We start from the raw sequence: 27,113 nt of genomic DNA, 5'->3' as shown, positions 1-27,113 counted from the left end.
GCTAGGAGGATTGGACACCACTTGGTCCATTGCTGCTGCCCACCGGCTGCAAGCCGGTTTGGTCGCGTCCCAACGACCTTGGAGGGATCGGTACGTGCGATCGACAGGATGGCGAACACGCGTCATCAGCTTATGGAACTTGTCCTCGATGCGTTGCCAGTACCGCTTCCCTGTTTGATCGGTGCCAGAGACGGCATCCATCCCCACGGAGGCCCATGCTCGGCACAAGGTGACGTCTTCAATCTTCGTGTAGTTGTTGGCCCGCCTCTTCTTCCTATTTCCATCGGTCGTGACCTCCACCACACCCTCATCCACTTCTTCTTCCACTTCGTCCCCTTCGTCCCCTTCTTCCCCTTCTTCCACCTCGGCCCCATGATGGCGTGTAACTCACACGTTCGATGGGAACCCCAAGAGGAAGGTATGATGCGCACAGCAGCAAGTTTTCCCTCAGAAAGAAACCAAGGTTTATCGAACCAGGAGGAGCCAAGAAGCACGTTGAAGGTTGATGGCGGCGGGATGTAGTGCGGCGCAACACCGGGGATTCCGGCGCCAACGTGGAACTCGCACAACACAACCAAAGTACTTTGCCCCAACGAAACGGCTGAGGTTGTCAATCTCACCGGCTTGCTCGTAACAAAGGATTAACCGTATTGTGTGGAAGATGATTGTTTGCGAGAAACGAGAAGAACAGTATTGCGATGAGATTGTATTTCAAGTAAAGAGAATTGGACCGGGGTCCACAGTTCACTAGAGGTGTCTCTCCCATAAGACAAACGAGCATGTTGGGTGAACAAATTACAGCTTGGGCAATTGACAAATAAAGAGGGCATGACCATGCACATACATATCATGATGAGTATAGTGAGATTTAATTGGGCATTACGACAAAGTACATAGACCGCCATCCAACCGCATCTATGCCTAAAAAGTCCACCTTCAGAGTTATCATCCGAACCCCTCCAGATATTAAGTTGCTAACAACGAGACAATTGCATTAAGTATTGCGCGTAATGTAACTAGTGACTACATCCTTGAACATAGCACCAATGTTTTATCCCTAGTGGCAACAAAGCACATCCGTAATCTTAGTGGTTCTTGTCACTCCTCCGCATTCACGGAGACATGAACCCACTATCGAGCATAAATACTCCCTCTTGGAGTTACTAGCATCAACTTGGCCGCAGCATCTACTAATAACGGAGAGCATGCAAGATCATAAACAACACATAGACATAGCTTTGATAATCAACATAACAAGTATTCTCTATTCATCGGATCCCAACAAACGCAACATATAGAATTACGGATAGATGATCTTGATCATGTTAGGCAGCTCACAAGATCCGACAATGATAGCACAATGGGGAGAAGACAACCATCTAGCTACTGCTATGGACCCATAGTCCAGGGGTAGACTACTCACACATCACACCGGAGGCGACCATGGCGGCGTAGAGTCCTCCGGGAGATGATTCCCCTCTCCGGCGAGGTGCCGGGAGGCGATCTCTCGGATCCCCCGAGATGGGATCGGCGTTGGCGGCATCTCCGGAAGGTTTTCCGTATCGTGGCTCTCGGTATCGGGGGTTTCGTCACGGAGGCTTTAAGTAGGCGGAAGGGCAAGTCGGGGAGGGGGCACGGGGGCCCCACACCATAGGCCGGCGCGGCCGGGGGGGGCCGCGCCGCCCTAGGGTTTGGGCACCCCGTGGCCCCACTTCGTTTCGTCTTCGGACTTCCGGAAGCTTCGTGGAAAAATAGGCCCCCGGGCGTTGATTTCGTCCAATTCCGAGAATATTTCCTTACTAGGATTTCTGAAACCAAAAACAGCAGAAAACGAAGAATCGGCACTTCGGCATCTTGTTAATAAGTTAGTTCCGTAAAATGCACGAATATGACATAAAGTGTGCATAAAACATGTAGATAACATCAATAATGTGGCATGGAACATAAGAAATTATCGATACGTTGGAGACGTATCAGCATCCCCAAGCTTAGTTCCGCTCGTCCCGAGCGGGTAAAACGATAACACGGATAATTTCCGGAGTGACATGCCATCATAATCTTGATCATACTATTTGTAAAGCATATGTAGTGAATGCAGCGATCAAAACAATGTATATGACATGAGTAAACAAGTGAATCATATAGCAAAGACTTTTCATGAATAGCACTTCAAGACAAGCATCAATTAAGTCTTGCATAAGAGTTAACTCATAAAGCAATAATTCAAAGTAAAAGCATTGAAGCAACACAAAAGAAGATTAAGTTTCAGCGGTTGCTTTCAACTTGTAACATGTATATCTCATGGATATTGTCAACATAGAGTAATATAACAAGTGCAATAAGCAAGTATGTAGGAATCAATGCACAGTTCACACAAGTGTTTGCTTCTTGAGGTGGAGAGAAATAGGTGAACTGACTCAACATTGAAAGTAGAAGAATGGTCCTCCATAGAGGAAAAGCATCGATTGCTATATTTGTGCTAGAGCTTTGATTTTGAAAACACGAAACAATTTTGTCAACGGTAGTAATAAAGCATATGTATCATGTAAATTATATCTTACAAGTTGCAAGCCTCATGCATAGTGTACTAATAGTGCCCGCACCTTGTCCTAATTAGCTTGGACTACCGGATCATCACAATGCACATGTTTTAACCAAGTGTCACAAAGGGGTACCTCTATGCCGCCTCGTACAAAGGTCTAAGGAGAAAGCTCGCATTGGATTTCTCGCTATTGATTATTCTCAACTTAGACATCCATACCGGGACAACATAGACAACGGATAATGGACTCCTCTTTTATGCATAAGCATGTAACAACAATTAATAATTTTCTCATTTGAGATTGAGGATATATGTCCAAAACTGAAACTTCCACCATGGATCATGGCTTTAGTTAGCGGCCCAATGTTCTTCTCTAACAATATGCATGCTTAACCATAGGTGGTAGATCTCTCTTACTTCAGACAAGACGGACATGCATAGCAACTCACATGAAATTCAACAAAGAATAGTTGATGGCGTCCCCAGTGAACATGGTTATCGCACAACAAGCAACTTATTAAGAGATAAAGTGCATAATTACATATTCAATACTACAATAGTTTTTAAGCTATTTGTCCCATGAGCTATATATTGCAAAGGTGAATGATGGAATTTTAAAGGTAGCACTCAAGCAATTTACTTTGGAATGGCGGAAAAATACCATGTAGTAGGTAGGTATAGTGGACACAAATGGCATAGTGGTTGGCTCAAGTATTTTGGATGCATGAGAAGTATTCCCTCTCGATACAAGGTTTAGGCTAGCAAGGCTTATTTGAAACAAACACAGGGATGAACCGGTGCAGCAAAACTCACATAAAAGACATACTGAAAACATTATAAGACTCTACACCGTCTTCCTTGTTGTTCAAACTCAATACTAGAAATTATCTAGACCTTAGAGAAACCAAATATGCAAACCAAATTTTAGCATGCTCTATGTATTTCTTCATTAATGTGTGCAAAGCATATGATGCAAGAGCTTAATCATGAGCACAACAATTGCCAAGTATCACATTACCCAAGACATTAATAGCAATTACTACATGTATCATTTTCCAATTCCAACCATATAACAATTTAACGAAGGAGAAACTTCGCCATGAATACTATGAGTAGAAACCAAGGACATACTTGTCCATATGCTACAGCGGAGCGTGTCTCTCTCCCATAAAGTGAATGCTAGGATCCATTTTATTCAAACAAAACAAAAACAAAAATAAACCGACGCTCCAAGAAAAGCACATAAGATGTGATGGAATAAAAATATAGTTTCGGGGAGGAACTCCGATAATGTTGTCGATGAAGAAGGGGATGCCTTGGGCATCCCCAAGCTTAGACGCTTGAGTCTTCTTAGAATATGCAGGGGTGAACCACCGGGGCATCCCCAAGCTTAGAGCTTTCACTCTCCTTGATCATGTTGCATCATACTCCTCTCTTGATCCTTGAAAACTTCCTCCACACCAAACTCGAAACAACTTATTAGAGGGTTAGTGCACAATAAAAATTAACATATTCAGAGGTGACACAATCATTCTTAACACTTCTGGACATTTCATAATGCTACTGGACATTAGTGGATCAAAGAAATTCATCCATCATAGCAAAAGAGGCAATGCGAAATAAAAGACAGAATCTGTCAAAACAGAACAGTTCGTATTGACGAATTTTAAAATGGCACCAGACTTGCTCAAATGAAAATGCTCAAATTGAATGAAAGTTGCGTACATATCTGAGGATCATGCACGTAAATTGGCTTAATTTTCTGAGCTACCTACAGGGAGGTGGACCCAGATTCGTGACAGCAAAGAAATCTGGAACTGCGCAGTAATCCAAATCTAGTACTTACTTTTCTATCAACGGCTTTACTTGGCACAACAAAACACAAAACTAAGATAAGGAGAGGTTGCTACAGTAGTAAACAACTTCCAAGACACAAAATAAAAACAAAGTACTGTAGGTAAAAACATGGGTTGTCTCCCATAAGCGCTTTTCTTTAACGCCTTTCAGCTAGGCGCAGAAAGTGTGTATCAAGTATTATCAAGAGATGGTGCATCTACAGCGGGGTGTGGAGTTTTCTCAACTATGCATTTTATCTTTTCTATGTGAGTTTCAGAGGCTCCCTTTTCATTAGTCTTGGGCTTGCTACTCTCATCAAACAAATCTTCAGGAACAATCCAATCAAAATTCTTTTCTAGTGCCTCACACATTCCCAAGAGCTTGCAAGGTATTGATGTTTTAATATCCCCCTCATAATTAACTTCATTAGTGTACTTTTGTCTATCCTTTTCCATCTTCTCAAGGGTACCGGCAAAGTTGGTATAAGAGCCTAGCATATTATATTTAGTGAAGACTTTTCTAGCTTCTCTCGCTATTCCCCCAAATTCTTTAAGAAGGGTTTCTAATACAAAATCTTTCTTTTCCCCTTCTTCCATATCACCGAGTGTAAGAAACATATGTTGAATCACAGGATTAAGATTAACAAATCTAGCTTCTAACGCGTGTACTAAAGAAGCAACAGCAATTTCATAAGTAGGAGCAAGTTCTACCAAGTGTCTATCTTCAAAATCTTCAACCGTACTAATATGAGTGAAAAAATCTTCTATATTATCTTTCCCAAGGATAGACCCTCGGCCTACCGGTACATCTTTAAGAACAAACTTAGGAGGAAACATGATGAAATAAGTAAAGCAAATACGAGTAACTAATTTTTTTTGTGTTTTTGATATAGCAAACAAGATAGCAAATAAAGTAAAACTAGCAACTAATTTTTTTGTATTTTGATTTAGTGCTGCAAACAAAGTAGTAAATAAAACTAAGCAAGACAAAAACAAAGTAAAGAGATTGGGAAGTGGAGACTCCCCTTGCAGCGTGTCTTGATCTCCCCGGCAACGGCGCCATAAAAAGAGCTTGATGGCGTGTAACTCACACGTTCGTTGGAAACCCCAAGAGGAAGGTATGATGCGCACAGCGAAGAAGTTTTCCCTCGAAAGAAACCAAGGTTTATCGAACCAGGAGGAGCCAAGAAGCACGTTGAAGGTTGATGGCGGCGGGATGTAGTGCGGCGCAACACCGGGGATTCCGGCGCCAACGTGGAACCCGCACAACACAACCAAAGTACTTTGCCCCAACGAAACAAGTGAGGTTGTCAATCTCACCGGCTTGCTCGTAACAAAGGATTAACCGTATTGTGTGGAAGATGATTGTTTGCAGAAAACAAGTAGAACAAGTATTGCAAGAGATTGTATTTCAAGAAAGAGAATTGGACCGGGGTCCACAGCTCACTAGAGGTGTCTCTCCCATAAGACAAACAAGCATGTTGGGTGAACAAATTACAGCTTGGGCAATTGACAAATAAAGAGGGCATGACCATGCACATACATATCATGATGAGTATAGTGAGATTTAATTGGGCATTACGACAAAGTACATAGACCGCCATCCAACCGTATCTATGCCTAAAAAGTCCACCTTCGAGTTATCATCCGAACCCCTCCAGTATTAAGTTGCTAACAACAGACAATTGCATTAAGTATTGCGCGTAATGTAACTAGTGACTACATCCTTGAACATAGCACCAATGTTTTATCCCTAGTGGCAACAACACATCCGTAATCTTAGTGGTTCTTGTCACTCCTCCAGCATTCACGGAGACATGAACCCACTATCGAGCATAAATACTCCCTCTTGGAGTTACTAGCATCAACTTGGCCGGAGCATCTACTAATAACGGAGAGCATGCAAGATCATAAACAACACATAGACATAGCTTTGATAATCAACATAACAAGTATTCTCTATTCATCGGATCCCAACAAACGCAACATATAGAATTACGGATAGATGATCTTGATCATGTTAGGCAGCTCACAAGATCCGACAATGATAGCACAATGGGGAGAAGACAACCATCTAGCTACCGCTATGGACCCATAGTCCAGGGGTAGACTACTCACACATCACACCGGAGGCGACCATGGCGGCGTAGAGTCCTCCGGGAGATGATTCCCCTCTCCGGCAGGTGCCGGAGGCGATCTCCCGGATCCCCCGAGATGGGATCGGCGTTGGCGGCGTCTCCGGAAGGTTTTCCGTATCGTGGCTCTCGGCATCGGGGGTTTCGTCACGGAGGCTTTAAGTAGGCGGAAGGGCAAGTCGGAGGGGGCACGGGGCCCCACACCATAGGCCGGCGCGGCCGGGGGGCCGCGCCGCCCTAGGGTTTGGGCACCCCGTGGCCCCACTTCGTTTCGTCTTCGGACTTCCGGAAGCTTCGTGGAAAAATAGGCCCCCGGGCGTTGATTTCGTCCAATTCCGAGAATATTTCCTTACTAGGATTTCGAAACCAAAAACAGCAAGAAACAAAGAATCGGCACTTCGGCATCTTGTTAATAAGTTAGTTCCAGAAAATGCACGAATATGACATAAAGTGTGCATAAAACATGTAGATAACATCAATAATGTGGCATGGAACATAAGAAATTATCGATACGTTGGAGACGTATCACCCCACAGTCGTTCTCATCTCCGCCCATCCCATTGCCGAACGGAGGGAGTGGGGTAATGTTCACCTCCTCCAACATCTCCATGTAGGAGGCGTTCTTGTTCCTAATCGGATGAGGCCTCAATATCTACTCGCAATAAAAAAAAGGAGGAAGATTTCATGTGTACCTTGTTGACCCCTCGTCGAGCACGTCCTGGGCGACGTTGGCGGTTGCTTCCGGTGGCGGCGTTGGCGTTGGCGTGGAGGGGTCCGGACGCGGGGCGCCATGATTTGTCACCGCCTTCACTTTCGTCCTTTTCGGACCCGTACTCTTCGGTCTCGCATGGGGTGCCTTCGGCTTCGTTGCCACCGCCGAGACATCACCGGTGGACGTGGCGACACCGAATTGCGGGACCACATGCGTTCCCGCGCGTCGCCGCTTCACCCCGCTTGTCGCCCCGATCGTCGTTGCTTCCTCCGCGAGGGTGGCAGGGGTCGCTGGGGTGGTTGGTGGAATGGCGGAAGCTCCGGCGACCACGGGAGAGGGTGGCGGCGTCTGCGAGGTAGCAACGGCGGCCGACAGGGTCGATTCGAGACTCATCGGGGAGAAATCGGAAGGTGGCGGCGCAGCGAAAGTTCCCTCGCGCGTAAACTAGGGATTATGTTCGGGCTGCGTTCTGCTCGGCCCCTACAAATAGGGCCGAGGGAGCGAACGCAGCCCGATTTTTTTTTCTTCAGTTTTGGCTTTTTAGAACCGTGCTCTGCTAGAGATGCTCTAGTCTCGTTGGAGCCTAACCTTTTTGGGTAGAGGATGAAATAAGAAAAGGAAGGCAAGCCATCTGCCGGTTTGACAGGATGCCATGTGGGCCATTGCACCCATGGTCAAAGGAAAAAAAAAACTCACCCCACCTGCGTTTGACCCTCCACCTCCGTTCGTCGCCCCCACCACCTCGAAATCCTACCTGCCCCGGCCGCTGGCGATGGCGGTGGCGTTCCGGTCGGCGACGAGGATAGCCTCCTTCTTTGGGGCCGTGGAGGGCGACGACGCCGGCTCCGGCACGCGCGGCCGGACCCCCAATGCTGCGGGCGGCGGAGGCAGCCTCCGTCCGTTGAGGAGCCTGAGCAGTTTCCCGCCGCCGCCCGGCCGCCGCTCTCCCCAGAGGACGTGCCGGCGCCCTCCTCGAGGTTCGTGACCATGGTCAGGGGCGGAGTGTCGTCGGCAGGGGGATTTATCGGACCTCGCGGACGGACGGGCCAGGGTGGAGTCCGAGGACGACGACGGGGAGGTGCTGCCGCGCATGGAGGACTCGCGTGGGCGCCTCAGGTTCCCGGCGCCCGCGGCGAAAGGCCACGGTCGGCTCCACCGGGAAAAGGGCGGCCGAGCGGCGAGCCGGAGCTGCCGGCACGCGCTGACCTGGCGCCCTTCCGCTGGCTAGATTTGGTTCGGCTCTTCGACCCCCATTTCTGTCGGGCACCAGCTGTGGTAAGGAGCAGCGGCCACGATCGTCCGGTGTCGCCACCAGCTCGACCATACCACAGCTGACTTTCCCCTCTGAATGTGCTAGATGTCGCCTCCAGAGTCTCCTATAGTGGTGGCGTGAATGGCATGAGAAAGAAACGTGGTCAGATTTAGTGTGGAATTTTCCACCATATTGTGACGTTTGAACGAGTGGGAATGGGGGAAACCGTGGAGGTTGTTGTGTCTTTGCATTAATTTATGCCATCATTGTACTGTTCAATCGGCCATGTTGCCCTTCTAGACTTACTAAAGCTAATTCTTCTCACTTTCTGTCAGGAAACTCTTCTAAGCATCAACTCGTTCATACCAAGAAAACCATGGTGATGTTAGTTTTCTCACATCAAGATTGAGCAATGGTGGCGGAAGCATCACACTGGATGTCAATTAAGTTTGTCCACATGGTACCAGCTTATCTTCTTGCAAAAGGACTTGGTTTTCTAAGAAACAATGCTTTGGCAACATTGTTTGCTTTGAGGTAAATGAAATTTAACTGCGCTTCCAATCCTGTATTGATATATCCATCACTTTTGATTTTACATTGGGAAAAGGTAATCTGGATTCAGTACCAAGCATTTGAGGCCCCGCTCGGTAAATGGTGTTTCTGTGAAATCTTGATATTTAGTGATGCGAAGGTTGCAAATAGGTACTGAATTAAAATGATTTCTTATACATGATAACCATGCATTCTTTCTCTTTTCGGTGTCCTTTAATTTTTTCTTTACCTTTATGTGCCATACCTTAAGAAAGAAGTTCACATTACCCCCATAACTATCGTGTATTGGAAGGAGAACCCCCACAAGTTTAAAATGGGGCACTTAACCCCTCCTAACTATCAAATAACAGGTAATTCACCCCCTGTGCTTGATGAGAGCTGTTTTTCTCGGTGGTTTCGCTGAGGTGGTTTGAAGCTACAGGGGTACTACCACCATCACGCTGAACATGCGCCATAAGTCCTTCTCGTTCTGCTGTCACCGCCTAGCGCGGTTGGTGGAGCTCATCATCGTCTTCACGGGCAGCTTGTACAGACGGTGAGGGCACATCCAAGTACCTCAGAAGAAGCAAATGTGAATTCTTCAGTCAGTCAACACTCGTTCTTTCAGAGTAAGCAGTAACACAAAAGTAGTTCATAATGAGCAGAAATCCACATCTACAGCATATTATATAACCATCTCAATGCTGATGAGCTCTACAGTGTAGCAGACTCAATGCACATATGTACTTGAATTTCAGCGAACATATTCTTTCAGAGTAAGCAAAACTAGAGGAGCTGCACAAAAAATAGCTGTTCACTTTACGGAAATTGGAATCCACATCTACAACCTATTATATGGACATCTCATAGTAGTAATATTGATCTTGATGATGATTTGGTTTCATAGCAAAATTACTAGCACGTTCAGTGCGAATTGGTACTTGAATTACAAATTACATCTGCAACCTATTATAACAACTTCCTGAGTGAACATTCTTTCAGACAAAGCAGCAACAGGTTGCACTGCGCAATAACAACTTCAGCAGAAATTCAAATCTACAGTCTGTCATCTCAATATCTCATAGTTGCTAATATTAGTTTTAACGATGATTTCATAGCAAATAATTCCGAGGTGAAAGCATTGCACAGCTCCTGCAACATAGCAAGACTCATTAATGCATATCTGTACTAGAATTGAAGTATATATTGAAGAGAAAATAAGAAATGATATACTCCATTTCACGGTGAACAAACTCGAGAGCCTCTCCAACCATGTACAGGGGCACCAGCATGTCCTGGCTGAGATGGTTTTCATGGTAGTAATTCCTGATGGCCTCGCCTTGGGTGGAATTGAGCAGGGACATCTTGGTCGGCATCAGCCAGCTGAAGAGGTACCTGAACCAGAACTGGTCGCTGAAGGGCAGGATGAGCTTCCCCGCCCAGTACCGGATGTGGTGGTGGTAGTACTGCCTCGTGGGGAGCTGTACTCCACAAACCGCCCTTGTACTCCGTGGCTCTAAACCATTGTCCATGTCAGCAAAACAGCCGAGCAAAACAGCTCTGATTGCTTACAGGGGGTCAATTACGTGGTATTTGATAGTTAGGGGGGTTAAGTGCCCCATTTTAAACTTACAGGGTTCTCTGTCCAAAACGCGATAGTTGTGGGGGTTATTTGGACTTCTTTCCATACCTTAATGATCTTTTCCAAATCCATGTCTGCTTTTTATTTTTATTTTGCTTTACACTATGTGTATGACTAATTTCTGGACTTATACTTATATATGAAGGTATATGAAGTTTTTTTTTTCGCTTTGCTTAAATGGGTGAGACGATAAAAGATATATGAAGGTTGGCTTGATGACACTGAATATTAATATATTACTATTATCTTACTTAGAGTGAGCAATGCTTTTTTATTGTGCTTTACACTTTGCCTATGACTTATTTCTGGACTTATACTTTTATATGAAGGTATTTTTTTCGCTTTGCTGAAATGGGTGAGATGATATAAGATATATGAAGGTTGGCTCGATGACACTGAATATTAATATATTATTATCTTACTTAGGTGTGAGCAATGCACATTTTCTTGCTTTGCGTGCTACCACCAAATATTAATAGAATGAATGAGAAGTCATCTATTTATCCATTCTCAAAATTGTTCAAAATTTGGCAATTATGTGTCTAAAAGCTATTTCAGTTATAGAAGTTGAATATTTTCACACGCTCTTTTTTACCGCCACAGCGAAGCATGCCTTCCCTCCTATTCCTCTAAACTGTATTGTATGTGGGGTTAGCTGGAATGGCTCTCAGCGATTGGCTGCGTAGGTGAGGTCAACTGGTGGCCCTTCATGTCGGTGTGTCGTGGTGGGCATGTGCCAGTCGACATGTGCTCCATCGAGTATTGAGGAAATGCTCGCGTGGGGATCCGAGCATGTAGACGATGGAGGAGGACATTGGAAGGGACAAGGGAGCGACGTGGTGCTGCGGCCCTCTTTGTATATTCTTTGGTAATCTGACATTCAATATTTGCATTAGCTAACTGCACAAGTATGCCTTTGAATGTTTGCAAATTAATATTTAGTCTTTTATTTGTGCAAATATGCTTCCTTTCAGATCTTAATTAGTAATTTTGCTAATACCGTACTACACACAATATTTGCCTGAGTTTAACATGTTGCAGATTATGAACTCTTCTTTTTTACTTAGGTTATTGAAAGAGCAAGATCCATATCCCGTGTTTTGTGTGTTTGATGACAACACTTGAATGAATTTAACCGTGCGCAAAGATTGTCTTCGATAGATTTGCAAGCGTACGGTGCCCTCGCTGAACACATTTTGATCGGAGGACTGAAGCGTAGCTCTTAGGTTTTCTGGTTTTGCGTGTGTGTCGCGAGGTGACATGGTTGGAGAGGAAAAGAGGAAAAAGCAGTTTCAGTCAAAGCGGTACTACCGGTACCAGGAGCGGTAGTACCGCTACCCTACTGGTACCGCTCTGGAGGTTTTTCGCTAAAATGTCCCACAGAACAAGTTACGGTACCTTTGCGGTACCTTGAGAGCGGTAGTACCGCTTCGGTACCGCTTAAGTACCGTAACATAAGTTACGGCAGTACCGCTCTGGTACCGCTTGGGATCCAGTACCGCTCTGGTACCGCTTGGGATCCAGTAAGCTCTGGAGGCCATTGCGGTACCTCGAGCGGTACCGCGAGCGGTAGTACCGCTATGTGTCCACGTGGATAAGTTCTGTGGGATTTCGAATCCAGAGCGGTAGTACCGCTTACCAAAGCGGTAGTACCGCTTAGGCAGAAACTGCACATAACGGTTGGATTTGAGGAGACCTATATAAAGGCCCATTCTTCCCCAGCTCATTTTTAGCTCTTCTCTCTCTCCTCTATTGTTGTTGAGCTCAAACTGAGTGGATCTCCCTACCTACCCAATCAATCTTGCTCATACTTTGAGGAGTGGTGGAGGAGACCTCGATCTAATGTTCTACGAAGAGAGATTTCACCAATTCGTGGTAGTCCTTACTCCTTAGTGGATCTTGTTGGTAGGGTTCCTATGGTGGGATCTTGGAAGAAGTGCACCTATGGAGGCTAGCTTGGTGTTGTGCTAGCCCCATAGGTTGTTGGGAGCCTCCTAGTGTTGTGGAGCTCGCCCCAACCTTGTGAAGGAACCACCGCCTCGACCGGTGCCTTAGTGGAGAAGGGGGAGCCCCTTCGTGGAGCTCTATTGAGGAAGAAGGTGAAGCCTTCCTTCGTGGTGTGGCCGCCTAGCCTTTTGTGCGAGGCTAGCACCTCTTCAACGCAGACGTACTCCCTTTTGTGGGAGGAACTGCGGGAAACAAACCTCGCCTCGTCTCCGCGCCCTCCGGTTGTCCCGCTCCTTACTCTTACTACTTTGTTTGGTTCCTTTACTTGTTGCACTTGTCTAGGATCATACTAGGATCATCTTGAGCATCAAAGCTATCACCTTTACTTCCGTTGCACTAAAAATTGAAAAAGGCTAAAACTTTGCGTAGCGTCCATTCACCCCCCTCTTTTTCGCTACGATCCATTCAGTTATGCAATTCTCTAAAGAATGGCTCTCAATCTGCAATATATCTATTTCCGTTATATTTAAAACCATTGAATCGTCGTTACTTTCAGATTTGGTCAATATATATTTCAAGTAGTATTAATGACATGTTCTGTTGCTCACATCTTGCAGATTATGAACTCTTCCTTTTGGTTGAGGTTATGCAATTCTCTGAAGAATGCCCCTCAAGCTGCAGGTAAAAGTATATTATCTATTTCGGTTACACTTGAAACCTTGAATCGTTGTTACCTTCAGATTTCGTCAGTATATATTTCAAATAGTATTAATCACATGTTCCGTTGATCAATATTTTTTGCTGTCTAGGAAAAATTGTCATGAGCATTTGAGTAATACTCTTGAGCTTCTGATTATTCTGTTTGTCGTCCTATGTAGGCATACCTTTTCAGAAAGGCTTATGTCAGGGTAAGCTATTCTAAAACAGAAGCATACTTGTGTCACAACAATGTATGCGAAGTATCAGTAAAGGTGTGCAAAAGTACACCGTTTGTCATAGGGAGTCCTCCCGCATTGGTCGGTCTGGTCAGTTGGGTTGCTATCGGACGGCACCATCGTTCCACCGATCTGTTGTTGCCATAGGGATTCGAAGGTTTGTTCGTTCACTTATTTTTATCTCCTGTCGATCTTTCCTTTGATTTACCTTCATTTATTTTCGTCTTTGTGCACTGCCTCATCTTTGTGGATTTTCTTTGTATCCTATGTCTGCAGGCTGTCGCGTGGAACAGGTGTCGCGGCTGGGGCAAGAAGACAGCGGAAGGCATCTAGTAAGTTGCCTACTCAGAGCGATGAGCTCCAAGAAGTGAAGCATCAGTTAGTTTACAGGCGGTTTTTGACAGGGAGACCGCTTTTGTTTTGATACCGCTGTGCTCAACTCATGTCTTCACTATGTCTTCTGGGTGTATTGTCAGGTCGGCTTGAACTAGTGTTTGCTGCATTGCCATGCCGGCTTGAACCAACGACTACTGCATTGTCCGTGCCAATGGCATCGGCTTATCACTGAGTCCAGTCAAACCCTACATTTACCACTTCTAATGAATTAGTTCCTGGCCGTTCCATCCACATAGTGCCATTCCATCTACATAGTCTTTACTATCTGCTCCGACTATGTGCCTTACCTCATCGGGGATATCATGGAGGCTAAGTTTTTCATCTCCGTGTTTTAGGTCTTCATGTTGCAATTTCGTTTTGATTGGTGCAGAAAGAACTTTACCCCTAGCGCTTGCCGTGATCAATCTAGAGATACTCTTTGGATCATGATCAAGTTTGTATGATCCTCAATCTGAAACCTGTTTGGAAGCTATTAATTGTTTCCTAGCCAGCTAGCTAACCAAGTAACTGCCATCTGTTTGGTATATGGCATATTCATGGCCTTATCTAGAAAGTAGAAAGGAGAATAACTACTTCCTCCATCTAAAATTAGGTGTCTCAACTTTATCTAGATACAGATATATATCTCTCGATAAAAGTGAGACACATATTTTTAGACGAAGTAGAATAAATGAGACACGGAAAAAATTAAACTGATAAAGACATCACACAACAGTAGAGCAGGCGCCCATGCTCTCTGTTCACCACAGCAAAATGTCAACTGATGACAACGCCTGCTGATACACTCCGGTAGGCAAAGGCCGTGCGTCAACGAGGGATATGCAGCGGGGAGAAGCGCGTCTATCCTTCTAGTTCTCAACAAGTGTGTAGCACAAGAAGTCACCATGAGGCCTGAGCCGGGCGATCACCCGTGAGAACCATATCAACGGCCTTCATCGCCCAGGAACGGCAAGTGCGCTGTGCCAGACCTCGGAGTCAAGCTCGACTGCCCGCTGACCTCTGAGCTCATGAAGCTCGTGTCGCTGCCCTTGATCTGCCACTCCGTGATGTAGCTGGGCTTGGCCACATTGTCTGGCGCCTCGACGTCACCAGTCAGCATGGCCACCACCCTCGACATGGATGGCCGCTGATGGGGCGAGCCCTGGGTGCACACAAGCGCCACCTTGATGGCCCGGAGCACCTCCTCGGTGTCGAATTCTTCAAGCCTCGGGTCTAACATGTCCAGAGGGTTGTTGTGCTCGTACAGTTCCCAGACCTAAAAGCATCGAAATGTTAAGCTAAAATGCAGCACATTGTGTTCAAGTACCGTAGAAAAATCGAGCAGACTGAATCTTGAACTAGCATATTAAGATATACTAGCGGTTCCACTGCAGTTCTTCTACATGATGCATGCACTCATATATGCCAAAACTGTGTTGGGAGGGTTTGATTTAAATTTCCATGAAAGCATGTGATCTCTACATTTCCAATATTTAGTAGGATTTTTATTATAGGTTTTACCGACAAGACAGAGAATACTAGGGCCTGCAGTTGCTCATTTGGCTTACCCATTCAAAAATATAAATCTTGTTTTGGTCCCCAGTAGTGTAATAGTTTGGTCTTCCAGCTAAAGTCTCCAGTACAACGACGCCAAATGCAAACACATCAACCTTCTCCGTCACATGGCCTCTCATGGCATACTCAGGTGCAAGATAACCACTTGACAAAGGAGAGCATAAACGTCATTAGCATACATATGAAAATATAGTACGTAAACATAAAGGTTAACAAAATGGAATGCACTTACAATGTACCAGCAACTTTCGTGCTGACATGTGTCTCCTGTTCATCATAAAGTTTGGCGAGCCCGAAATCTGAGATCTTGGGGTTGAGATTGGCATCAAGAAGGACATTGCTGGCCTTTATGTCCCTGTGCACAACACGGATGCTAGATTCTTCATGAAGATAAGCTAGACCTCTTGCAATGCCTAAGCATATGTCAAAACGTGTTGGCCAGTCTAGATTTGACCTCCCTTTTCCTGCATATGTAGGTTTATGCTTTTAGTTACTTATACTAAGCCTAAATTTTCAGATTTATGGCTGCGTCAATCAACAGAATGTGTACCAAATAGAGCATGGTCTAGGCTTCCCTTCTCTAGGTACTCATAGACCAGCAATGGCTTATTGCCCTCAAGGCAGCAACCATACAACTTCACGAGATTACGGTGCTGGACCCGAGATATGGTTTCTATTTCCGTCGCAAATTCCTTTTTCCCCTGATGAGATGTTTCAGACAGCTGCTTCACTGCCACAAACCTCCCATCAGTTAACTTTCCCTGCAAAAAGGCAACATTTTCAACAATGGAAGTTTCAGGTACTGCACTGTCAAACATCATTTGCTCCACATACAGTGAAATAAATCCCCTCTCTTCATTTCAGGAATTTTATAAACATCTCAATCAGAAACTAAAATAACTTCTATAGACATGTCTGTCATCTAGTATTTCCTTGTACACCTAGCTTATTGGAAGTTACTTCCAGAACAAACACTTCAAGGAAATTCAAGAGTGTACGACTCTACAGGATGAACCAACCTTATAGACCGATCCATAACCTCCTTGACCAAGAAGATTATTAGAACTGAAATTTTCAGTAGCTGACCTCAGTTCTCCATAGCTGAGGACATTAGGTCTTCCCACAATACTGTACAGCTCTGCAAGACATCACAAAAGACATAACGAGCTTACTTCGACTACTACTTTGCTCAGTTATAACACAATGTGGTCCTAGTGTATCCCATACCTTCTTGCTCCAACGTTAGTTTTCTCTTTTTCTGCCTCCAAACAAAGATTCCAGCAAATGCTAACAGTCCTAAAACTGCCACACCAACTATTACTCCCGCAATCACACCTGTTTTACTGCCTTTCTTCTTTGCCGCAAAATTACGCACGGTAGGGGTGAAATCTAACACAAAGTTCACTTGTTAGAAATGTGATGTCAACAAAGTCAGTATAAAATGAGGTTGAATGGAAGGTCTGATTATGTGTAAAGTGGTTGGTGTATTTCATCTTAAATGTCAAGCTACACATGTATTAGATATTTCACTTCTCTAAAGTTTCCTTACAAATATCTAACCCCTAACCTAGTATTCCCGAGTAGTTTGTTAATTACTATATTTCATTTACTAGTACTGTTGTGAATGTTTATAACCAATGCGGTAGTTAATAAAGTAGATTGCAATAGAAAAATTGAGATTTTAAACCAAATTTTCATTTATTTTGTTGAAGAATATCTGAACTCTTTAGTTTGAGCAAAGCTTAACTGGATGTGATTTCACTTTCCATGGTACTGTAAATAGAACGATGAAAACTTCTATAACATCTATGAGTACAGAACGGACTAAATGAAACATATGTATCAACCCTCATTTTCATATTGATGCTCTAGCGTATCCGGTTCTTTTTATTTCAACACGCATAAGATTGCATTCATCATAACTTTAATGTGTGCTTCTACCTAGAGAATATATTGTAGCCGGTAAAAACCATTATTTCTCTAGAAGCCACATCGGGTACTCCTCGTGCAGGCCAAGCACCGCCTTTATGAAGGAAATGGCTCTCAGGTACCACTGCTGCCTAGTTCGGCTAGCTGGACCTAGGATCAACCCCGGTGCTCTACGAGATGGTCTAGTCAGGGTCATGACCTCCATGGAGGTAACATCAAAGTTTCATGTTCTAGTTAGATGTTAAATGTTAGATGTGTTGATGCGTATAAGTGGATTCTCTAGCCCTTTACATCAGTTCGGATTTTTGGTTGTGTTGGATGAAGCTTGACATGGTATAAGAGCCAAGGTATCAAGTTAGATTTCGAGTCCGGTGTGACGCAATGGCGCAATTTATCCTAAAATTGCCGGTTCCCCTCCATCCATGTAGAAGGTCTCTTGTGCCTACCTCTGAGTTCCAGGTGTTGGCTTTATGTTCTTCCATCACATGCGATGAAAGGTGTGTTGATGTGTGTACATGGATTTTCTAGCCCTTTTCATCAGTTCGGACTTTTGGTTGTATTTGCTAGTACATGAAGCTTGACAAAATGCAATAATGGTAGAAGTAAAAAACTTTAAAAGTGTGCATACTCGGCTTGTTTTTGTGACCAGGGGTGGTATACTAGTAGTATGTGTTAGTTGATTTTACTTCAACCCGACATTGTGGACAGTATTATAACTTCAGTGTGAAAAAAAAAAGTTCTAGGTAAGGTTCATACTTGGAGTTGCGCTTAAAGCCGCTATTGCAGACCCATAGTAACCTTGGGTAGGAATGCAGCAAGTACCCTTGCCAGCCCAGAAAAGATGAATTTCAAGAAAGTTTTTTACCACAGGAACAACATACTGCTTCTTCACAGCAACATAGGATTTCCCTCCTGCAGCCTTTTTTATGTCAAAGTTCTGCTCCTTGCGCTCTCCCTATACAAATATCAATCAAAAGAATGTATTGGTCACCGTAGACGAGCTAACATTACTAGATATCAGAAGTTAAAGCTTCTAGCAACCTGGAGATAGATATCAAAAACTCTCCTCCCTCTGCTTTTCCAAGCCTGTGGATCAGGGGAGTCAAATTCTGCAAATTCAAGTGTCACTGTGTAGTTTCCATTCTCGAGTCCAATGCCATAGTATCTCAAAGATGATGGTGACATTCTTGCGGTTTGGAACAACCCAGAATCTAGTGTGTTCAGAAATTGGCGTGAACTGTAGATTATGTAACTTCCGTTGGGTGGGTCCATGAATCTTCCAGTGCTGCTAATACCCCATATAGGTTCACCCCCAACAAAATAAGATGCGGCACCAAGATTTGCATTATCAGCCTGATACATCGAATTGTCTGAGCCTGATATGGTTCTACTACCTCCACAATCTACCGCTAAGGAGGAAGCTGCATGTAAGTTAAAAATCAGTAGTCTTTACTTGGGAATCTGCAATTATGGGTCTGATATTACTGTTGTAGATGAAAAAGTGCAAAGAGTAGAAGGCTTACACTGTGGAGATCCGAGAAAACAAGGGGTATCTCGCTGAAGACAATTCAGCCCTGGCAAAACACTACAAATGGATAGACCGAATATTTCAGCTCTACTTACAAGCTCACATGATCCATATTTTTTCAGAGAACACACTAACAAGAATAATTGTGCCTATATGAATTTTCGTAGGAATATATGATGTTGACATATATAGACCACCATTTTCCATCAGTTCAGACTTTTGGTTCTACTGGTTGGTGCATCAAACTTAATATTGGTATCAGAGCAAAGGTCTTAGGTTCAAAATCCTGGCTTTGGCAATTTAGAAGAAAAAAATTGCTTACCCTCTTTCCGTAACGTTAAGGTCTTATCAAGTCACATGTGAGAAAGGGTGTTCCAGTATATGTGGATTATCCAACATTGACTGTGACTTCTAGTTCATAGATTGGTGAATGGAACTTAATATGGTATCATAACAGAAGTCTTGTGTCCAAGTCTGAGCCTTTGCCATTTAATAAAAAATGCTTTCCCTATTTCTACCACGTTTAGACCTTATCGAGAAGTTGGTGCATGAAACTTAATAGTTGAAATTCAGAAATTACCTGTCATTGGAGCTATCCATCACAAAGTTGTTTGCCACCAAATTCCTAAGCACATCACAGAAAGGATGCGGTGGGAAATTAGATTTTTTTGTTGCTTAGTTCAATCACAGTGGCTATGAATGTTCAATCAGTAAAAATCACGAAGCATACAATTGCAGGTTTTTCTGGGTAACCCACGAAGGAAAGCTTCCTGAGAGATGGTTGTATGAAAAATCTCTGCAAGTTAACACAATAAAGTTAGCAATAAGTTTGGGAAATACTATTTCACAGAGCAAATGTGGAGTGGAACTCAAGGATCATGTATTCATACAAATTGGTAAGTAGTTGATTTTTCGTAGCTGGTAGACTTCCTGAAAGGCTATTGTTCCCAAGAAATCTGATTGAAACATTTTTTTGGAAGAAGGATATTTCCAAACATCAGAGAAACAGTGATTCTAAGAAGACATTATGAGAAAACATTATCAAGTAATGCTTACATAAAAATAAGCGAAGGAAGATTAAAGATTGATAGAGGTATTTGGCCCGTGATATTATTAAAACTCAAATCCCTGCACCAATGGAATAAGGATTATTAGACAACATAGTACCACACTTTTATATGAAATATCCGTAGTAGAAAGGTAACCATTTGAATGCATTATTTTAGTAAGGAAAATGCTTACAATAAATTTAGATTTACAAATTGGGAGAATTCTACCGATGAAAGTGTGTCATATATCTTGCTGTTCCTCAATACCCTGCAAGTCAAATTGTTGAATTATAAGGATCTTAAACGAACATGGAAAGTAAAGTGAAGAACACGTGCCATACAGATCACTCAAAGATGTCATGTTTCTCACAAACGCCATTGAAGAGCTTCCATTTACTATGTCGCCTATTCTCCTGTTTCATTCAGACAATCAATGTGTGCATCAATGCCACAACCTTATCTTTGCAACGAGAATGCAACAACTGTAACTGAAACTACTAGAAACTTACAGGCTAGTCAACTTCATAAGATTAGAAAGACTTATGGGAATCGGTCCTTGAAAAGAGTTCCCTTGGATCCTCCTATCATATGACACACATTTTGTGTTGATAAGGAATTAATGCAAATCCATTCTAGACTTAGCGGTGTATTTGCCTGCCATTTATTAACATGGGTGATTGGTGGAATATATATCTTACAGTTGGTTCAAGTTGGTGAAGCTCCCAAGATAATCAGGTATCTTCCCAGTGAAATTATTGTCTGATGCCCACCTGGATGCACGAGAGTGTCCAAGATTATAGGTTGAAAGTTGAAACCTTAGTGTGAATTAGACTGATATTGTGTTGCAAAATTACAAAGTTGACAGGTTCGTAAGCTGGGACAGTGTCGCTGGTAGAGGACCACTGAAGTCATTACTATCAATGTACCTACATTTCGAATACATACATCATTTTTCACTAAAGAATATGATTGTTAACCTGAAAAATGCAATGGGAAAATTGAAGTGACCAAATAGATTTACTTACAGCTGCTGAAGTTTTGTCAATTTTCCTAACTCATCTGGAAGTGAGCCATTAAAATGATTTGAGCCCAATGCACTGAAAGCAATGTTAAAAAAGAAGTGTCACTGAATCCCTTTTACCAGGCTAAATGCTCAACATCTGATGAGGAAGACGGTCTGTTTTATTGGGTTTTCCATTCCAATGAAACAAAAGAACATACTCTAAGCCTCTACTTAGCACAAAATATACAACGCCATGCACTTTTCCCGACGGAGTCTACATCCGAATTTTTACAGCAAATTCATCTTGAATTATGAAAAATTAAAACCTGATTAGAAGATACCACTCTTTAAAATTACTCATTGGAACACAAGATTGTATCTTACAGTAATAAGAGCTCTGTAAGATTCCCAAGCTCCTTTGGCACAGGTCCAGATAATGCATTGGTGCCCACGGTTCTTGTGATATTGGAGAAAAAAGAATGTAAGATTGATTCAAGTAAACACGTATACTGGAAATTTGTTTTTGAGTTTGAACCCATACATGTACTGCATAGTAGTCAGTTCACCAAGGAATGCTGGCAATGGGCCGGTCAAGCTGTTTTTCTTAAGGTCCCTGAAACAATAAGATCAGAGACCAACAACGTTAATCACATATATCTTACACCGAGTTTGGGCGATTCGGAACTTTACATCAAGTCAGATCTTTAGTGTTCAACTGTTTGTCGCAACTGAAAATCGGTAATTCAGTGCAAGTTTTTATAAACTGTACAACAATTTTGATGTTAAATGGTCGTATAACTTGTCATGGTTTTCACCTGTAATGACTGGAAGTGGAAAAAGTTGTGCCCCATAAAAAGTAAATGTCAGCTACACCTGAAACAATCGACTACAATATTCAAAACTCTGCCAATTAGATTTACAATGTTTACTACAGACACTTCCGCTGCATAGCTGCCTACGTCCTGAGTCCTGACCTGAACCACTGAACCTGGCCCGATAGTTATCGACAGCAAGTGGTTTTGCTAATTCCGTTATGTTTCCCATGAAAATTATATTATATACTCCCTCATGTATATTTTTACTGAAATTTCGTTTCTCAAATTGTATAACATATACATTTTGGTCCCTTCATAGTTAAAAGTTAAAGCCGTTTTAACGACCACATTTTACACACATTGTAACCAAGCAATCAAATACACTTTTTTTTGCCTTTTTGACTCCATTTACTTGTTCCTCATGCAAATATCAAGATTATCATTTGAAACTTCATTTGATGATTCTGAAGATTGAAATCTTCATACATGATTGAAATCTTCGAGGGTGCGAGTGAGGAAACACTCGCCTTGCCTGAGTTCCAGCTCAGTGGCAAGGCAAGGCGAGTGCGCAGCCAGTCCACCCGGGTTCAAATCCCCATCTCGCGGTAATTTCGCGGGAGGGGCGAACTTTAATCGGGTTATCATCCTAGCGTCCATCCGCGGGGAGAGTCTCATTTCTACCTAACAACGTATAGCCAAAGGCGGGATCATTCCCCCGTTGGTCAACGTTTTTTTGGAGTGAGGAAACACATACAGTTTGGTGAGGCGAGTGAGGTTCCGCAGCTCTTCCGGGATGGGGCCAGCGGCATCCAGCTCATTTATCTTCCTGCTCCATCCAAGAATATACCACATAATCACTTCACATGTTCATCATTTCTGATTGATACAAATGCAGGAAAAGAAAGGTTTGTACAGTTTGGTGACATGGCAGATGGTGCCGTTCTGTTCGCTGCAGTCGCACTTGATGGCCGGGTTGAAGTTTGGGTTGTCGTCCAGCACCACGGAGTCGTCCGTGGCGGCGCCGCTGCAGAGGTTGCCGCTTATGTTCCAGGACGGCTGCGCCTTCAGCCCAAACTTCGCCAGTATCGCGTTCACCGCCGCCGCTGCCACCCAAGCAGAAGCGCATTGAAAATCCAACAGAAATCACGCGTACAACGATTGAGGAGTGAATCTGCGTGGGTACATACCTTCTGTTGGGTCGGTCTGCGGCTGCGTCTGAGCCTGAGCTGCCGCCCTCCGAGAAGAACACAGAACTGACAGGAGTAGCAGCAAGAAGAGCACGGAGCCATGGCGTAAGCACGAGCTCCACCTTGGACACGGACCCATCTCCGGATCTCCCTCTCCTCAGATATTCAGATTGCAGCCCCACGGTGAGAGGCGATGAATCAGAACAAGAAAGTGGGCATCCATCAGATACTAGTACATATATTCAGAGCTACGGAAATATGCTGCTAGCCAAGTGGTGAAAGGTAGCAATTGTTTTTTCATAGAAGTGGCGTCACAAGATGTGACAAGATTGAGGTGCTATGAATCCAATAGGAGTTGTGCTCTTCCTTTTTCCACTTTATCTACTCGGCTTGCCACTTGATGGTTGAATCACAAGCCGGCCTATGCATGGATTCACACGGACACGATTATCATGGAGTAGGTGAAGAGGCAAATAATTTTTTTTTCCGAATTTTCACCGGGGGGAGAGGTTCCCCACCTGAAAAGAGGCAAATAAGTTTAAACTTTCCATGGAATGGGGCCGACTTCCCCCTTTTCATTAAATATCACTGAAGACTGGTTGCTCCAGGCTAGGAAGAGGGCTCCTAAAAATCTCAGACTTGACTTCGATACTGTGGCAATCTTGGTCCATTGAACGCCAGACTTTTCCAGCGGGAGAGCCACATGGTGGATCCTGTTTTCGAGCTAATCATAGAAGACATCCGCTCTTGGAGAGCTGTGGGGTGTACGATTGCATTTTAAGTGCCAGCGGAGTCCAGCAGAGCTTACTTTTTGGACTAGTGTCGTTTTTTTTGTGGTGGTCTTTCCTTTTGTTTTGGCTACCTCGGCCGATCCTCTCCACAATCTGTCACCCTTGTAAAACCTCCCCTTTATTCTACCTTATTGAAGTTCGGCCTATGCCCCTTCGAAAAAAAATCCATGGAAAGTGTATGCATTGCGTTTACAGTCTCTTGAAGATGGTGTGATTCTAGAGTTACATGAGTACTAGTTTCGTATATGTGATTGGTGGAAGTTAACATAATTCACCAAGGAAACGCACAAGGTGCCGACGGTTATCCTCTGTGCCGACGGCTAAATATCGGAACCGTCGGTACAGAGCCCGTTTCGGCCAAAATAGCAGGCAAGCCATCGGCACAGGAAGCCCTGTGTCGACAACAACCATCGGTATAGTTTTGGCCGTTGGCACATACGCACATAATTTCTCGGAGAGAACAAAGTACCCCGTGTATCGGTACACATTACAACATCTCCAACTACAACATTTAATATATACCTAATAATAAAGGGAAGATTGTTTCCTTGGTCCAACACTTTTTTGGACCGATTTGCCCTCCCATCAAATCACTTACAACGCACTATTGCCACCGAACTTTGCCATCGTCCGCTCGTTTTCGTGTATCGTACCAGGCGTGTCCCTTTCTTTTCCTTTTATAACCCCTTGCGAGATTCCTAGCTCCCACGGTTCCCTATGTATGAGAACGAGAACGTGAAACCTAAGAGACTAGATCGGCCGCAACGTGAGACCAACTAGACGAGATCGAACACAGCGACTACCTAGGTCGGTACATGCAATCGATACGCTCGCCTCCGGAATCACAGATTATGCCCTGAAGACAGTCGCAGTTCCAAGGAATCCGGCGCCGGGGCCGCCAGCGGCGCCGCCTACAACGGCAACCTCCTTCACTGCATGCTGTCCGGCAACACAGGCATCCCACGCAGACAAGGCGAGCAGAGGAGAGCCCATGGTGAGGAGATAGAGCACACGGCCCCCAGTGGTCGCCGGTGCGGGCCGCCTCGATGATGCGGCAACTTTGTTCGACTGAGACCAGGGGAGGTAGAGATTAACCGGTACTATACATACGCCTCGCCATTGCCTCACGCTGGGCAGGAGAGCTGGTCGGTACCGAGGCTGAGTGAACGAACGAGCGACCACCAGGTTGAGCCCGCCTCTTTAACTGTAGCTCACCTCGCTGACGCCTTCAGCTCACCGCATCCTTGAGTTTACAGGTCGCATACGACTGTACGAAGAGCCTAAGTGCCGGTTGGTTGTCGTTCGTGCTGCAGAGTAAGAGATACTACTCGAGATAGTCACATCGGCAGCACCAAGCTCACCGGATCTATCAGAATCGACAAGTAGGCATAACCAGTATGCAATTTTACGGATTTGGGATCAGCACTCTGAACACATGGGTTATCACAGGTAGTTTTGGTTCAGTCAAGACCGATGTGGAGTTTTTTTTCGTCACGTCTGGAGCAACTTGCACTCTAATATTATGTGATATGATTATCAATGATTGCGATAAAAAGGAGAAGTGTTCAAGACTGATGGTTTGATGAAGAGATTGAGTAATTGTTTTCTCCCGGTGCAACGTACGGGCGCCTTTGCTAGTATATATTTACATATGTATCAAGAGTAATTCAAAACGAGCTAGCTAGGTTTGTAAACGTGGTCGAGCCCTTCGTTTGGTTGTAGAACTCCGTTGTGCTATGGCAGGGCGACTTGGATCTGAATACCATAGATCTTGCCATGTTAGCTACTATATCATACCAAAAAGATGCCGCGTTGATGAGATAGATCATACTTCCTCAAAAGAAGGCGTATTTTGTCTTTTCAAAATCAAGTAATGTTAACTTTGATAAGCTTGCAGGAAAAACTACTGTTAAGTACAGTATGATATAGATATAATATGAAAATATATTTAACTACGTATCTAATGACGATGTTGATTTGACATTTTAGGTGTTAATAGTTTTTCTATAATCTTAGTTAATTTTTAAATTGTCTATCTTTGACCAAAACATATACCTCTTTGTTTGAGAAAACGATGGAGACATAATATGTTCGCTACAAAATAGTCCAATGGATTCATGACTTGACCAATCTAAGAACGATAGCTAGTCGCTAATATTTAAATGGCCAGCATGATAAATTAAGCAGTGCAAAGTACTCAACTCTATCCTGACGATCCTGACATTCTACCTAACTTCTTGCTCTGAACGCGACAAACCAGCCAATACCGGAGCAACCAGCTTATGCGCCAATGTGAGCAATGTAAAAGGCCCAATATATCTATGACAAGTTGAAAGAGAATACTGGTGCAATCAATATCAAGGCTCAGTATATATACAAGTGGAAAGAAAATATCGAGGGAACAGCGTCAGGGAGGCCGCATCACGGATGTGTGTACGGGCTTATCTTTTAGCGAGATCAGTGTGTTGACCATGCAGCACACGTCCAATATATGGCCATCCATAGACATATTCTTCACAAGCAATAATTGTGCACATGGGCACGGACAAACCTTGTTCAAACTTGGAACTTCAAAGTCAAGGGACTACTATTGCAAAACTTTTATGCATGTCCAAACAGACCAAATAATATACGAGAGTAGATCTGGTGTCTTCATGAAGGATTGCTCGCTTTTTTTTAAACATAAAGCCTTAGCCCAACTTCAAATTAATAAAGCCACGAATGAAAGATACATGATGCCGAAGGTTCACCTTACAAGCAAGAAAACACAACAAGAAACACGGCTTGAGATGAAGTCTTCATCCATCCTCGCGGTGGGAACCTTGGAGAGTAGAAGTTTGAAATAGGAACACCGCCAGAGAAAAAACTTGTCTTTGTCAATTCCTAACAAGCCGTCGTTGCCGTGGCATCTGCCACCACCTCCGAAGGTGGCTGCCTTCTCATCCTAGATCGAAGGGCATTGAATCATCGAAAGGTTGAACAACTCATCCTAGAGCACGCATGAACACACAATCAGGATGCCAGGGAGAAGAGCAACAATAGAGAACCAACTCTTAACAAGAGCTACCCATAGACATCGCCGTCCACGACACATAACACCCATCAAGATGCAAGCTTTAGGATGAAACTACCAAAAGAATACACTACAACACTAGTAGAGAATAGCCTACCACTCGTGTGTGTAATTTGACTACCAGTCACGGGCATCCACCCTCGAATAGTGTCTCGTCAGTGGTAATCATTACTAGTCGCGTGAGCGGCCAAATCTGTATTTTATCCGCTACGGTTTCTCCATATTTATACATGTTTAGTATACAAATTTATACGGCA

General features: G+C 43.9%; 1 protein-coding gene and 2 long non-coding RNA genes across 9 annotated transcripts; 2 read left to right on the top strand and 1 right to left on the bottom strand.

The window, feature by feature from the left end:
• The first annotated feature begins 8,406 nt into the window (after positions 1-8,406).
• Positions 8,407-11,467, top strand: LOC124675811. Of its 4 annotated transcripts, XR_006993424.1 has the most exons (4): positions 8,513-9,178; positions 10,795-10,855; positions 10,979-11,029; positions 11,253-11,467. It is a non-coding gene; the product is annotated as an uncharacterized LOC124675811 (long non-coding RNA). The 4 variants fall into 4 exon arrangements; XR_006993420.1 differs by adding an exon at positions 8,407-8,499 and having other exon boundaries at positions 8,582-9,178; positions 10,795-11,467; XR_006993423.1 differs by having other exon boundaries at positions 10,979-11,467.
• A 7-nt stretch (positions 11,468-11,474) lies between these two features.
• LOC124675812 lies at positions 11,475-14,158 on the top strand. Of its 4 annotated transcripts, XR_006993428.1 has the most exons (4): positions 11,475-11,517; positions 13,214-13,277; positions 13,475-13,688; positions 13,808-14,158. It is a non-coding gene; the product is annotated as an uncharacterized LOC124675812 (long non-coding RNA). The 4 variants fall into 4 exon arrangements; XR_006993427.1 differs by having other exon boundaries at positions 13,214-13,688; XR_006993426.1 differs by lacking the exon at positions 11,475-11,517 and having other exon boundaries at positions 13,072-13,277.
• Positions 14,159-14,598: 440 nt separating this feature from the next.
• LOC124677420 (probable LRR receptor-like serine/threonine-protein kinase At1g56140) lies at positions 14,599-22,629 on the bottom strand. Its single transcript, XM_047213407.1, has 23 exons — positions 22,560-22,629; positions 21,806-21,863; positions 21,532-21,603; positions 21,375-21,446; positions 21,013-21,084; positions 20,842-20,913; positions 20,686-20,757; positions 20,497-20,568; positions 20,329-20,400; positions 20,181-20,255; positions 19,995-20,066; positions 19,829-19,894; positions 19,669-19,734; positions 19,519-19,563; positions 18,934-18,995; positions 18,452-18,831; positions 18,167-18,365; positions 16,709-16,870; positions 16,501-16,619; positions 16,032-16,242; positions 15,714-15,945; positions 15,475-15,625; positions 14,599-15,182 (listed from the first exon to the last, which is right to left on the bottom strand). The coding sequence occupies exons 1-23, from the start codon at positions 22,621-22,623 to the stop codon at positions 14,850-14,852; spliced, it is 2,799 nt and encodes a 932-aa protein (XP_047069363.1). The 5' UTR covers positions 22,624-22,629; the 3' UTR covers positions 14,599-14,849.
• Between the last annotated feature and the right edge of the window lie 4,484 nt (positions 22,630-27,113).

The sequence above is a fragment of the Lolium rigidum genome, chromosome 7, assembly GCF_022539505.1.
Source record: "Lolium rigidum isolate FL_2022 chromosome 7, APGP_CSIRO_Lrig_0.1, whole genome shotgun sequence".
Classification (NCBI taxonomy): Eukaryota; Viridiplantae; Streptophyta; class Magnoliopsida; order Poales; family Poaceae; genus Lolium; species Lolium rigidum.
This window is presented reverse-complemented; position numbering and strand designations above follow the sequence as displayed.